The sequence below is a fragment of the Melanaphis sacchari genome, unplaced genomic scaffold (genome assembly GCF_002803265.2).
Source record: "Melanaphis sacchari strain LSU unplaced genomic scaffold, SCAv2.0 Contig0_pilon_pilon, whole genome shotgun sequence".
NCBI classification, from domain to species: Eukaryota; Metazoa; Arthropoda; class Insecta; order Hemiptera; family Aphididae; genus Melanaphis; species Melanaphis sacchari.
Window position 1 is genome coordinate 13,660,226 of NW_020270366.1, and position 15,620 is coordinate 13,675,845.

General features: G+C 27.1%; 4 protein-coding genes across 7 annotated transcripts; 2 read left to right on the plus strand and 2 right to left on the minus strand.

The window, feature by feature from the left end:
• Positions 1-440: 440 nt before the first annotated feature.
• Positions 441-1,210, minus strand: LOC112595840 (small ubiquitin-related modifier-like). Of its 2 annotated transcripts, none has more exons than XM_025341230.1 (2): positions 1,015-1,210; positions 441-855 (listed from the first exon to the last, which is right to left on the minus strand). In XM_025341230.1, the coding sequence occupies exon 2, from the start codon at positions 849-851 to the stop codon at positions 462-464; it is 390 nt and encodes a 129-aa protein (XP_025197015.1). In that variant the 5' UTR covers positions 852-855; positions 1,015-1,210; the 3' UTR covers positions 441-461. The 2 variants fall into 2 exon arrangements, with proteins under 2 accessions (XP_025197015.1, XP_025197008.1); XM_025341223.1 differs by having other exon boundaries at positions 938-1,209.
• A 1,460-nt stretch (positions 1,211-2,670) lies between these two features.
• LOC112595500 (iron-sulfur cluster assembly scaffold protein IscU) lies at positions 2,671-4,066 on the plus strand. Of its 2 annotated transcripts, XM_025340754.1 has the most exons (5): positions 2,671-2,781; positions 2,886-3,009; positions 3,299-3,523; positions 3,597-3,675; positions 3,843-4,066. In XM_025340754.1, the coding sequence occupies exons 2-5, from the start codon at positions 2,935-2,937 to the stop codon at positions 3,923-3,925; spliced, it is 462 nt and encodes a 153-aa protein (XP_025196539.1). In that variant the 5' UTR covers positions 2,671-2,781; positions 2,886-2,934; the 3' UTR covers positions 3,926-4,066. The 2 variants fall into 2 exon arrangements, with proteins under 2 accessions (XP_025196539.1, XP_025196532.1); XM_025340747.1 differs by lacking the exon at positions 2,671-2,781 and having other exon boundaries at positions 2,788-3,009.
• A 2,261-nt stretch (positions 4,067-6,327) lies between these two features.
• Positions 6,328-10,264, minus strand: LOC112604337 (zinc finger C4H2 domain-containing protein). Of its 2 annotated transcripts, XM_025353318.1 has the most exons (6): positions 9,739-10,264; positions 9,000-9,171; positions 8,765-8,943; positions 8,147-8,398; positions 7,650-7,727; positions 6,328-6,751 (listed from the first exon to the last, which is right to left on the minus strand). In XM_025353318.1, the coding sequence occupies exons 1-6, from the start codon at positions 9,810-9,812 to the stop codon at positions 6,622-6,624; spliced, it is 885 nt and encodes a 294-aa protein (XP_025209103.1). In that variant the 5' UTR covers positions 9,813-10,264; the 3' UTR covers positions 6,328-6,621. The 2 variants fall into 2 exon arrangements, with proteins under 2 accessions (XP_025209103.1, XP_025209111.1); XM_025353326.1 differs by lacking the exon at positions 7,650-7,727 and having other exon boundaries at positions 6,329-6,751; positions 9,739-10,258.
• Positions 10,265-10,530: 266 nt separating this feature from the next.
• LOC112604352 (cell wall protein DAN4-like) lies at positions 10,531-14,696 on the plus strand. Its single transcript, XM_025353337.1, has 4 exons — positions 10,531-10,643; positions 10,769-11,108; positions 14,112-14,483; positions 14,566-14,696. Exons 2-4 carry the CDS (start codon positions 10,988-10,990, stop codon positions 14,658-14,660), a joined length of 588 nt encoding a protein of 195 aa, XP_025209122.1. The 5' UTR covers positions 10,531-10,643; positions 10,769-10,987; the 3' UTR covers positions 14,661-14,696.
• The last annotated feature ends 924 nt before the right edge of the window (positions 14,697-15,620 follow it).

Below are 15,620 nucleotides of genomic sequence, written 5' to 3' on the forward strand. Positions count from 1 at the left end.
AAAATAAGTGTATAGGAAAGGAACTTAAATTATATTACCTAACTATGTAAATGATAGATCATTACTTGAAGGATACTATTATTTTAAACACAGAAATTATATAATAGATAATTAAATCAAACTTATAAGTTACAATTAATTTTTATAGTATGTATTTATTAGAAATTATTATCTTATGTTTACAAATTTTAAAAACATGAAAGTTCATACAAAATATAAAAAAACAAAATTAGTAAGGTCTTCGAAATTTGTAAAATTAAATTTTTCAATTTAACAATTGAAAGTTGGAATATAGTTTTTTTTTTTTTTACTTTAAGTTAAATATAAAACTGTTTAAGAATTGATGGTCATTTATATAAACTACATATGTTTAAATCAAGGAGAATCAATTAAAAACCTTTACTTTTTTGTTAATATGTGAAGAATTATGATTAAAAATAAATCATTGTTGATCAATACATTTAAATACCACCACCAGTTCTTTCTTGATATATTTCAATGACATCGTCATTGATCATACCTAGCTTTTTTGGAGTGTCATCGTCAGTGATCCGATGACCATCAAACACAAAACGCAACTCATCCACACGAAAACCCAACTTGCTGCAATATGAGCGTTTAAGGCGGACCAATGGTGTGGAAGCTTTTACACGGAAATGTACTTCGTTCGTCATATCACTAGTAATTACACGTAGACGAATATATTCGTCAGATGAAGTTTTGTCTTCAGCAACTTCTAATGCACCAGTATTGACATCAGCTACAGCTGTGTTCTGTTCATTTGACTCCTCAATGTTGTTGGTTTCAGATGTGGATGGTAATGATTTGGATGTATCTTCATCACCCGACATTTTTCTATAGTAAAATCACAATTAATATAAATAATAACTCTAAGTAAATACATAATAATATTAAAATATTTAGATATTCTACTAACGATTATATTGTTTTAACTTTAAAATTAAAACAAGTCTAATTAAAATTTATATGATTATAGGTACTTAATAAGCTTACGAAAATTGTAAATGACAAATAAAATTCGAAATTAAATGAAGTTTAATCGACTAAAAATGGTGTACACTGTACAGTATCGAAATGTATAATATGACAGGACTATCAAAATTGATTAAACGCTACAATTCGAAATTGTAGAAGATACTTAGGTACAATGCATCAACCAGAAATATAGACGCATTTCTTAACAATAAACATGTAATGATTGTAATGATTACCTTCCATAGTCTGTTATCATAATAAATTTCAAACAATGTTGTTATCAAAAATGTATATAGATGCAACTCAAGGTTTACCTCCATAAATTGAAACAATTTAATATTGGTACTTTCTTCTACGTTATACTATAGGTTATACACCCAACTATAAATATTTTTAAAATGTTCAAGGTTTAAATTGCAAATAATAATGCAATCGACAGAAAAAAACTATTATGAATTTATTAAATAATAAAAAATATTAATTATTAACTTTAGATTTTCTTTGCATACATTTCTTGTTGGCGGGAAAACAATACATTTGAAATAAAATAGATTAGGTGAGTATTTATATGTAAAATTTATAATCAATGATTCATGAATAATGATTTATGATATTATTATCTTTTAATATTTATTAAATTCATTGCATTTAATAATAATATAAATAACGCATGATGATAATATTAAATCATGTATAATAGATAAATAATAAAAGCGATTAAGTATTTATGTAATCTCAGTATACTGTATACTGTATAGCAGTTTTCCACGAGGGCATGACTCTTTTAAATTATATAATTTCTGAGTTATCAACCCATAAATATGAAGTAATAAAAGCAATCAATTAAAAATGTGTTACTCGACTGGACAGGTCTCTGACCACAAACAAAATTTGACAGATTGAAAATAATAATGAAAAATTGAACGATCCTAAAAACATGTTACTATTATTATAAAAGACTAACAATTACCTCTCCTGCTTAGGCATTTGTTAACAAACTTAGCACATTATAATTAAATTATGTAAGTACATGCGATTTGTAAACATTAGAAAACAGATACAAGATACATCCTGTAAAAGATTACAAGAATAGTTCACGGAGCTCACACCAAGTATATTTTCTAAAAGCATAATGAAATCACGAACAGTTGATAAATCATGTAAACAATTCTACTCTTCTCTCAGTTATACGTGACGTTCATTATTTGATTTGTAGTTTTAGCTGCTTGCTGCTAGGAAACAGTTTATTATTGTTCTCTTTTAACAAGGTATAGACTATAGACATAGGCACTGTCTGATATTGACCAAATCGGGCAACACTAGCCTTGAAAACTACCTATTGCAATTTAAAATTTACTCGTTTCTAGCAATGTTTGTTTACATAAGACCCGCGAAAATCACGCAGGCAATGGATTGTTTCCGTTTTTATAATATCGTAACAAATATGGATATATATTACCAACATCTAGTTAGATTACGGATACGGTTTTAATTTTTAAAATCCAATACTTCATGCCGTAGGGATACAGTAGGTCTATGAGTAGACCGTCCAACTGATTGAGTGTCGTTTCTAAATTGTTCTGTGCTTTTAGAAGGGAGGGTCGTGAAATTATTCTCCTTTTATTTTTTTTTTATCACTAGTGAATATAACCAGCTTCTAAGAACGTGGTCTATACCTGATATAACTTCTGATAACAGATACTGATTACTGACTTTGACAACCTGACGGTCTTGTATTTACTATTTAGTATTTTGGTTTTCATTTTGAATCCCATTTGGCAATTTGTAAGTTGTTTATTCTTTTATTTCCATTTTACATTCTAGCTCCACAGATTGCAATATTGTGCAACTTGTTTTGATCCTTTTTTGACGTTGTTTATTCATTGTAGTTGCATTTGCCGTTTATTCGATCAATTACATATACGTACTCCCTTAATCATGTTTTTGAACAAAATATCCAAGTGCCTGACGACCAAGGCTAACAGCGTCCCTTGTCTTTTTTATCATAAAAATGTAAGTGTTAAAGTTAATCACAATATACAATATTATGTATTTATTTAGAGTTGATTAGTATAACTCGCTTTATATAAGTTTTTGTGTATATTTTATGTAATTTTTTTCATCATAATTGTTTAATTGTAATTACTAAAAGTAAATTGACTTTAATATTTTTTAAATTATCTGTTTGGACAAATACAATTAGCTGACCCTTTATATAATATTATTTATTTAATTTAATTACAATACAATATGTAATCTAATTGCGTTTTATTGTATTCATATTATTTAACATCACTTACAGGTGATTGATCATTATGAAAATCCCCGTAATGTCGGATCGTTGAATAAAAATGACAAGAATGTTGGAACTGGATTGGTCGGTGCACCTGCATGTGGTGATGTTATGAAATTACAAATTAAAGTTGACGATAATGGTAGAATTGTTGATGCCAAATTTAAAACTTTTGGCTGTGGATCTGCTATTGCTTCTAGTTCACTAGCTACAGAATGGGTTATGGGAAAAACTGTTGGTTTATTTGTCTATTGCTTCATAATATACTTATTTCATAAATATATTTATTTAAATAACTTATGTATAGGTTGATGAAGCACTTTCCTTAAAAAATACAGAAATTGCTAAAGAACTTTCTTTGCCTCCTGTGAAGCTTCATTGTTCAAGTAATTTGAATTATTATGATATTAATAATTTACATAAGTTAAAATCTGATTTATTGCAATAATTTTTACATTAAAATAGTTTAATTACCAATTTTCATACCTATTTCTTTTTTATACTATATATTTGTTATATTTTAATAATAATTTATGAATTGTTTATTTTATAGTGTTAGCTGAGGATGCTATTAAGGCAGCATTATCAGATTATCGTATTAAACAACAAGAGAAGAAAAAAACAGATCAGGAATAATTAAAGTGTTAAATTAGTAATACTACTGCATATAATAATTATACATTATTAATGTAATGCAAAGTTGTATTTGTTACCCTTGAAATAATCATAAATTTCTTTTAAATTGCACATAAAATAAATTGTTAATTATTATATTTATACATGTTTATTGTAGTAATTAAAACATTGTCTATTGTTTTAGAAATATTTATTTAAAATATATTATTATTAAACATTTAAAAATTATTACTTTTTGGTATAATATTTTTAACTGAAAATTAATTATTTTTATTATTTTTATTACCAAGAAAATATAAGGAATTGTATTGTATTTGGTTAAATTGTAAAGTTACTTAGTATTAAGATTTGCTTACTGATTAGACTAGATTTAAAATGCATTAATTTATTTTGTATCTAATTATAAATTTGTTTATTAGTCAATTTTGAGCATATAATAAAATAGAGCACTAACTTTTAATACATTTATAATAAATTTCAAATTCATAGTTCATTTTTGATGGTATAATATTGATAAGTTTTTTAATTTGAAATCAGTCTTTGAACATATTGCAAATTGTATAATAAATTCATATTTTAATGAATATTTAGTTATATGAGCCAGTGGCATGTTGGATTGAACTATTTTGAGGCAATTGCCTCAATACCAAAATGGATGGGTACCCTTGAAAAATTTTAGTTGAATAAAAAGTTATAATAATAATAATATTTATACTATTAAGTAAATACAAATGTAGATTAAAAGCTGAAGAGCATAGGTGGTCAAATTGTAGGTATGCTTTAGTCTGAAAATTACTAAGTATGCTACTGATTTAAGTGATGCTTATTATTAATTAAATATAAATTAAATTAAATTTTAGACTATCGTGACAATTTTCTATTCTCAAGATTGAAATTTACTACAACTTAAAGTAGAATTAAATATATAAAATATATTAGAAAGAAGAAATTCATTTAAGCATTTAAAGGTATAACTTTTTATAAATGGTAAATCGTTTGGACAACTGCATTTTAATGGAGATTTTTTTTAATAATCTAACTAATTCAAAAAATAAATTTCAGAATTTAAGATGTTACATATTAATTACTAAAATACTTTATTTACATAAATTATAAATCGACAAAGGTATATTTCAAATCGTTCTTGTTGAAATTGATAAAGAACAAAACTAAAATTCAGTGGCGGCTTGTGGGTGCTGGCAGTGGGAGTGCAACTTAAAATAATATAATAGGTTCTGTTATAATCATAGATATAATAAAAACATTAATATTTTATTTTAAAATTTTACTTACAAGTTACAAGAAGTATGACAACTATCTGCTTCTTACTAGTCGCAGGTTGTAGTATAAAATAGAAATGAAAATAATAATATGAAATAATATATATTATATTACGGACGACGCTACCAGGTCGTCCAAAACACGTATTTAAGACGATCGCAGTTGAAATGTACATGCACGCCTATACACACGATTATGATTTGTGAGTTTTTGCTTATTCTATTATAGATAATAATAATTTTATTAAATAATAAAAATGTGTACAAATAATAATTGACAATAATAGAGGCGATTAGCAACCAACAACAACGAGCTTACACACAGTTAATTTTAAAAATAAATTACCCATTATAGTATTATACTAATATTTTATTATATGGATGACGCTACCGGTCGTCCAGACTCCGCAATAAGACTGCAGGTTAAACGTACCCGCACGCACACGATTGTAGTGCCTTCGATTATAATGTACGTTTCAGAACAATTGCTTGGACGACGTTGCCTGTTGTCCAGATACTGCTCGTGTGTGCATGCTACCCATATGCTCCTGGTATCTGAAGGAAATAAATTTAATGTTTGCAGTTCGTACACGACAAAATATTACTAGAAGTTCAAAGATTGCAGTTTTAATAACAATTAATTTTTGGAAATATAGAATTAAGAATATAAATTTTCTTCTTTTAAATAATTTTAGTAGGGGGTGCGATCGTCCCGTCGTCCAAGCCATGAGCCGCCACTGCTAAAATTCATTATTGACCATTTTCTGTGAAATTGCAAAGATAAACAAATCATTCAAATCAATAAACACTTGTAAATTGGAAAATATTTTTACAATTTTTATTGCTTCTAAAATTAAATGGCATTATCATAAATAATCGTATGTTTATAAAAATCATGTATTTACAAACACAAATCACTTAAAATCATATTTGTTATAATTAACTGAGAAAACATTAACTTGAGTTTAATTATACAAAATTATATATATACTTTCATGCAAAGAAATCCATTTTTTTTTTAAATTTAATACTTATTTTAAGGAAGCGGATTCAAGAAAATCACAATTTTGAAAATTTTCATTTTTAATACTGTCTTTTTTTTTATTTGTAAATATATTATATAATATATTATATACATGATCCTTAAAATATTTAAAAAAATAAAAAAAATAAAAATACTGTTTAAGTTTAAATCTCATACTTAAGCTCTTTCAGCCTATTTTGAGTTATAAGGTAATCATCTAAATAAGATCTTATTTAGTATAACAAAAAGAAATAGACATTTCCATAATTCTAAAATGTCTAATTTTTAAAAGCCAGTTCCGTGTCAGCAAAGTAGACTTAATTGAATTTTCATATACTTTGAATTCTGATTAAAAGTTTTAATTCAGACTTGTCACTTTGAGTCATTGCTAGTTAATCTTTTTTCTTTGGTTTTTTGGGGTTACGACTCCTGGATTTGGCTTTGCATAACGGGCAAATTGGAGCATTACGATGTATTTGTTGATGACATGATAAGCATGATTTCATTGGCGGTGGTTGTTGTCTAAAAAAAAATTAACAGTACAGATAACGTTAATAATAATTTTTAAAAATTTAAATATGTATTTATACTTGAAATTTTTTTTAGGTTAAGTGATATATTAGACATATGTATTTAGAGTTGAAATATTAGAGAATACATGTAGTAGGGATATTAAATAACCCTAATTAAATAATTTATCATGCATAATCTATAAACTTAAAAAAAAAAAAAACCTTAATGTCATAAACTATAGTTTATAGATTGTAGACAATAATTTAAGATATAGCACAGTGCCACAGTATTAATATATAAATCATGGTCTATGCTGAATACCAAACTATAAATAATTTAATAGTTAAGAAAAAAATTGATTTCATTAACTATTAAATATAATAATGTCTGGTATTTAAAAAAAATATATTAATTGTTAAAAAAAAAAAAAATTTGATTATAATCATAAGTAATAATCAGTGGCGTATTTAGGCTGGAGCAGCACTCAAGATATAAAAAAAGTTGTGGAGAGGGGCCAAGTACTTACTTTTATTAAGCCATAAAAGATTGAGAATTTTATTTTTATTCAAGAACTTTTATGTTCTATGTGAATAATATAACTATTTGTAAAAAATTTATAATATTAAATACAGCATTTAATTACGGTATCAATGAAATAGAATGGAGACTTTAAAGATTTCAATATATTTCATATTTTTTAAAGATACACAATCAATTTCATTAATTATATTAAATAATGAGGAACTATAAAACAAAGCAATAAAAATACTAAAAAGAAGTAGAACCAAGATATTTTTCCAAATTTTTCCCACCAGATACCATATGTTTCAACCATATTTCAAGGATATCATCAAGTCTAAGACAAAGACTATAGAAATGCTATGAATATTCTCCTATTACAACATACCCTGATGTAAGCACTGCTTTTATTTTATACTTGACGTTACCCATCACGGATGCAGCAGCAGAACGATCATTCTCAAAACTGAAAATAATAAAAAATTATTTACGAAATGATGGTAGAAAAATGTCTGAGATTTATCAATTATTTTCATTGAAAATTAGATACAGCAACTAAATTTAGAGGAAATTATAGAAAAGTTTGTTTAGATGAAGGCATAAAAAGCTCATTTTTAAGTATAAAAAGTTTTAAACAGTATAATTATTTTATTACTACTTGATCTCTTTATTTAAGGGTTCTTTTTATAGGCCCTAAGGCTACCCAGTTTCACAATACGCCACTGATAATATCTATTATATACTAGAAAGTAAAAGTTTAAATTATGGTTAATGAAACACACTTAATACAGATAACAATTAAAAATTACACATTCCACAAAAACAATATATACATTCTATATTTTTACATGATATGTAGAAAACATATTGCTGAAGTATAAGTACCTGAATGTTGGTGGTCCAGGAATTGGAGGTATTGGTCTAGTATCTACAGGTCCACCATTAACCATTTTGCTACTAGTAGCAAGTTGTTGAAGAGGAGCTGCTTGAGATCCAAGAAAAGCTGCCACTGCAGCTTGAGCGTGCTGATGTGCTTGAGTAAGGTTCTGCACACTATCACCATTGTGCCAATCTGAACTAGGGGGTGTTGACACAGCAGGCTTAATTTGTTTGTCAAAATAGGTTTGTACAAATAGACTATAACAAAAATAATTCAAACTTATTAAAAACAAATATAATTAGAAAAGAAATAACTTAATAAATTGAAAGGGAATATTTATCCTCATATTTTTAAAATCTTAATCTCTAACATTCAATGTTATATATGTTTTTTTTTTATTTATTATAAACAGTTTCAATCATACTTGTTAAATTAATTTGTATTTTATTTTGTAAACTCAAAATTATAGTTGTATGTATTTAAATCATTTTTTTAACTTACATTAATATAACTTTAAAATTATTGAATGAGATTTTATTTAAAAAAAAATTAAGATAATTAATACCAATTGTGGAGTAAAATCATACACAACAATTTACTGCTTAATTAAAAAAAATACTTACTCAGGTCGCACAAGATCACTTTCTTCTTCATGAAGTTCTGGTAATCGTTCTAATCCAAGTAAATCTCTACGCATTAGGTCTATGTCTGTCTTAAGAGGCTTATATTCATCATGGACTTGTTTAGCACGTTCCATTGATCGATTTCTAGATTCTTCAGCTTTTTTTATAACACTTTCCATCTATATAACAAAAATGATACATTTATTATTCTAAAATTTAAAATTGTTAAACAAACCGCATTTATATCAGCATGTATTTGTCTAAGTTCTTCTACATGTGCCATTTTTTCTTGCAGTAAAAGTTCCAATTCCTTGCGATATTCTATAAGACATTTATCTTCTTGATCACTCGCTTCAATTTCTTTCAAAATATTCATTTTTAGGGTTTCTAGTTTTTCAGTTTTGTCTCTAAAACAATAAAATTGTACATTGTTAATGAAAAAAATTAATCTAAATGTAATTTGTTGACTACTTATTTAAAGAAAAAAATAAAGATGTATCCTTCTAAGACTAAAGACATACATGCAACAAACTGTTATAAATAACTTATAGCTTAAGAAATATACCAATATGAATGTACACACGTATTCATGGAGGTACTTTAATAATTTATCAAGATGTTATAATAAGGTATTGATATCAGTTATTTTGTGCACAATGGATAACCGGTCCAACTATCCACAATCCGGCTAACCCATCGATTTATACGTTATCAAAGACTGTTGACAAATCTATCACAAGACCATAAAACAACAGTAGAATACGGGTGGATGACATGATTGGGAGGGATGTCCAAAAACATGGACTTCGGCATCATTAGGGATGAGAGAACGAAAATAATTGATAAACGACGAGTGAATCTCCCTGATCAGATTACGAGACTGGAATCGACGGGTCAAACAAATAACGGCCTGAATGACCTATGAGGGTCTAACTCTATTTGGTCGCAACGGGCATATATGATTCGTTTCTCACCTGATATCTTTCAACGCATCGAGTTTCTTAAACACCTCGTCACTTTGGACTTCTTCGGTCATGTTTACGGACATTACGGTGTTAGCACACAGACGAACGATCAAAACAACAACAACAACAACGGTTTACGGTACAGGGTACAGTAGGTGCCCTGTGGTGGTGAAATCGATATTTTTACGTGCTGAGGGGCGGCGAGCGTCGTCGTTCGTGAAACAGTGGATGGACGGGACGATGACCACCGCGGGACCAGATGTGCAAACACTGTTATCAGTGGAGTGTTATCAATGCGCAAAAGGGTGTTTGGTGTTTGCAAAATCCACAAAGATAATAATATTCTTAAGGGAAATTATTGCTGTCGACGCCATGTCCCCGGGGCTCAACAAAAAAAACGCAAGACCTTCGGGAAAATTTCGGATGCTTCACTTCTCCCAGCAATAATTGTTAATTATTTATTGCCATCGTTCATGCCAACAGCATGCATGATTAACTGACAAAGTGACAACTATCGGAGCGATAATCATAAATAAATATAATAATTAATAATAATAATAATAACAATAATTGTCAATACGGCAAGCGATATAAATTATTATCACTATAGGCTTCTTGGCTCACGCCGAATGTACGGTTTTCTTTTCTTCCACGATGTTGCGCCATCGGCGTTTGATTTTTCCACGACCGTCTTTGTCATTAAAAAATAATTCAATAATTACAATATTCGTCGCTCGGCGCAGGCCAAGCAGTGCTCGCACAGCTGATTCCGACGTTTTTAGTCGTAATAACGAAGTCTCGTCGACGTTGTCAATACAATACATCAGTGAGTAATACTATAACCACTGTCCAGAGGTCTTTATTTCGATTACACACACACACACACACACACAAACCCATCCCACGAATCACGCGTAAGTATAGTATACAACATACACATATATACTAATGTATTTATGTATGAACTATACACACGACAATCGTCTATAGTCTATAATAATAGTATTTTACGTATATACGCTCATTTTATTTGTTGTAGTCGTTACAGCACTGCTGCGTCGTGGACTGAACTGAACGTTACGTGTGGCAATTGATCACAGTCGATCGCTTTGTGTGCTGTTGTCGAGTTGTTCCTATAGTGACTATTGTCTCTTCCTCGTTCAGCAACTCCGACGGTTTTTGTTATTATATCCGTGTCTGTCCGCACACGATACCACACCTCTCACATTTGTCACATCGTCATCATACATCCGACAAAATGGTCTTGTTGAAAACCACACTGGTCGTCTTCCTGGCCGTCGCGTGCGTCTCTGCCATCAACCCGACGGTCGCCAAGCAGTCGCAAGATCATGCCGAGCATGAAACTGATTTGCCCGTCAGTGAGTATCCGCCATTCTATCGCAATAACGATTCACGACGACGATTACAATAACTGCATTAGCAATAACATAGTTATCAAATGTTCAAGGTCAACGGCAAGACACGTACGCTTGCCGTTGGTTTTGATCGATTTTCTCTCGGATTGCCATTGTTCCACATGCACGTATCCATTACGATAAATTAAAAATAAAATAACTTATGAGTTAACCCTCATCACCCATTTATTGGAACCACTGTTTCCGTGGCGTTTCGATTATGACGTCCGTACTCTGCGTGCCGACGTACCGTCTATTTCCCTCTGCTCACCACCCACTGGACTTTAGCCATGGTGTTTACAAGTTGCGTTACCGACGTCACATGATTTGTGAGCAATGTGAGCGCATAGTTGTCATTGTTCTCTAGGTTAGGTTATATATTGGTTATTGATTTATTTTCTATATTAACTTTGGTATCCTCCCCCATGACAATTTTTTTCTCTTGTTGACTGTTTTTTAACATCGTTTAATGCTTACTGTGTTCAAGGTTGAGTATTAGGCCACCATGGTTTTGACTGTGTCACTGCAGCTATGTAGATAATTGAAAAGTTATTTCTGTTTATAGAAATACACTTAATACAATAAAACTGCCTTAACAGCATTTAATATTTTCCATATATCACAACCGACTGAATTATAAAACAGATATAGTGGTTCATTGTTATTTAACAATAGCTCGTCTTTGTTAACTTTTTATATTGTACAACTATAATTTCTTTTAAATGCATCTTAGTAGGTATATAGTTTTAAAAAAAAAATATTTTTCTGCTTTTTAAATACTTGGTATTGGATTAATTATTTTATTCGCTGTAAGTGTTATCTAGTTTTTACAAACAAATTTATGAACTTGTCATATTATGGTTTAATTCTTTTTATAGTTTTAATCTATTACATGTATGAATAAAATTTATCTTATTAGCTAAAGAATATTAAAATTTTTTTAACATAAATATTTAGTAAGTTGAGTTAGTTACCACAATAGTATTATTGATTTAATTAAAAAATTGACTAGTTATTAAAAATAAAATTAACTGTGAGTATTGTATTGGCTTAATATTTGTAAGGATAGTTATATTAAACGTAAAAGAGTTAAACACGTATGGTGTTCTAGTATTTTAACTTATTATGTAATAAACGTTAAATAGTATTGATTAAATAATTAAAATTGTATTTATGTTTCTTCATTAATTCTTTTTTTATTAAAAAAAATATTTTATACAAATAGAATAATGTTGTTTTTGGTGGTTAATTAATTTTTGGTTGTTACATTTTATATTTAGCTATTTCCTATTTTTTTTTTTTACATAAAATTATTGTTACTGTATTTAGTAGTTAAAATTTATAATATTGTCTAATTTTTATCTTTTGTTTTTAAATATCAAGGTTTGTATTATGAATGCATATTTGTTTTTTTTTTTGATTATTTATTAATAATCTAATTAAAATATTAGAGATATGGAATATTTAATATGAATGCAATCTGTAAAACATCAAATTTACATTAAAGAAGGCTAATAATTATCAAATACTTATTGCATGTTTTATATTTAGTCAGGCTTATTGAATATAACAATGATTTTTTTTTTTTTTAATTTAAAACTATTTACAATATATACAATCAAGTACAATTAAATGTGTTACATATTTATAATATAAATGGTTTGATGGACATAAATATAGAAAAAAACATTTATCAACAGCACCTAAAATAATCTGAATTTTATTTCTTTGATAAAATAATAAATTATTTGTATACTGATCATTGTTCTTTGTTTAACTTCAATTATGGGCAAAGATAACAATTTAGGTTCAATATTTTCTACAAAAATCATTTAATCCATGTTTAAAATCATATTGATATTATAATAATTTTAAAGTAGTAAAATAAAATAAATTTATTTTTGATATTTTTTAATGTGTAGAATGTTTTATTTTGAATTTTGAATTTTATCTTGTAAGACTAAATTTAGATAATGCATTATTATTTGACAATTTTTGTTTATTCCTTGTAACATTTCTTTAATATTAAAAACAGAATTAAAAGTTAATAATTAAGTAGTTAATTGCTATTTTCAGTTATTGTATTCATTGTATTATATAATAATGGTATAAATGTTAGTTCTAAAAATATACTTAGTAAATTTCCATTATGCAGAATCTATTTTATGTTAAAAGTTTTAATATTGCTATGAATTGAATCATCAAATTTTAAAGGAAATTTTAATTTTAATGTCAGTTTTAAGTATGTATAATTTTTATGTTCAAAAAATGTTCATTGTTTGCTTTAAAATTGAAAATAATGAAAATATAGATAATATTTTTACCTACCTTTAATAGGTAAATTTACTGTAATATTATAATTAGTGTCAAAAAATAGAATTTACGAAACGCAAATTTCCAAATATTTCAGTAATATTATAATAATTACCATGTAGTAAACCATTGTAAGAACCCATTCATGTGCAAACTTTGTTTTTAGATTGGATTTTGTAATTTTGCCACTTTTTCTTTTATAATTTAATTACATGTTGTTTTTGCAAAAATTAAGTCAATATTGTTATTAATTTAATATTAAATATTTTAAAACTTCTTCTATCTAGTTTTGGAACATATGATTTAGGCTTTAGAGTGTACATAATACATTTTTAAACTGATCTTTTACTATAAGAGAAAATTGACTCTTATTTTAAATTTTAAAAGGTACTGAAAAATAAGGATATCATATTGAATCTCATACCATATATCATTATTATATTACATTCATTTTTAATGTATTTCTTAAAGTATAAAATTGATTTATAACAAGATTAAATACTGCGTTCTTTATAAATCAAATAAATGATGCTATAATATATACTATAATTAGTAAATAAACATTTTTTGTTTAAAAGTTATATTTTAATATTTTAATTATTGTTGTTCAATAAATTATTAAAGCTAATTTTTGAAATACTCTTTTTTTTTTAGAATCAATTAAACCATTATCATCTGGAAATAATACCGTTTTAATTCCACCCACAACTCCCACTTCTGTTATTCAAACTTCAACTAACTCCTCAACTATAGAAGTGGAACCTACAAAAAATTCAACAACTACAACACCAGCACCAACTACTACACCCACAACAACTACTACACCATTACCAACTACATCCTCCACAACAACTACTACACCATTACCAACTACATCCTCCACAACAACTACACCATCACCAACTACATCCTCCACAACAACTACACCATCATCATCAACTACTGTGAGTCCAAATGTAACGACTGCTGTACCACCTACTCCAGAACCATCTCCGGCTAGGAGTTGGGATGGTCCAAGTTTCTTAGGTATGATTAAAGTTAAGGTTAAATCAGAATTAAAGAAAATAAAATAATTTTTATAAAATGATGTTTTTAATGATAATTTCAGGTGGCATGGTCCTAGCTTTTGGTATTGTTGCAGTCGGATTTGTTGGATACCGATTCTTCTACTTGGGACGTGGTGGTGCCTACCATACTTTGTGAACATTGATAATTTGATCAAATTATAAAAATATATAATTTTTCTTTTATATATATATATATATAGGGCTATTTAATTTAATTCAAAAACCTATATAATTGTAAAAATATTTTACTGATTAATTATTTAAAAAATAGAGCACCCTTTCTCAAAATTCAGTGCTCATTATTTATTTTTTAGTAGCATATTTAAATGCTTCAAGCAAAATTAGGAATTTGGAAATCCATCGTAGATATTAGTATTGTTTATTCAGTTCATATTTGTTTTCATTTTTTTTTTTTTTTTTTTTTTAAATAATGAATAGTTAACATTTGACAAACTGTTCTTATTAAATTTATTCTGGTGATAACTAATGTAAAATTATTTTTAAGTATTTTTTTATATAATTAAACGTTGTGAAAATTATTTTGTTTTTTTTTTTTTAAACTATGTTTCATGTGAGTTTTATATTTATATATTAATTTGTAAAGAAAGGGTATAAAATAAGTGTTAAGGAAATCAAAAATTATTTTATTTTATTTGTGGAATGTTTTGCTTAACAAAATGACATTTAGTTGAACATAATTACTATGTTAGTCATGAATTATGATAAATTTAGATGCTAAATTATCAATAAAATAACAGATAAAAAGTTTAAATGGGTCAAATTTAATTGTGATAAAATTAATTATGTTACAAAAATTATTTAAATTACATTTTTTCCTTTCAGTCATATATCAGCTGTGAGCTGTTTGATAGTAAACACTTGAAATATTTTTTAATAGTTATTTATAGATAATAATTATTTTTAAAGTTTAATGCATGTTAATATATTCTGATTTAAAATTATTAATGTAGTTAATTGTACAAAATTATATTTTACCAGTAGTCGGTATGTTATATTATTGCTATAAAATATTAATTTTTATAACTCGAAAACTGCTAATCAATACTTAAACACAACAAATGATTACTCGTTTAAA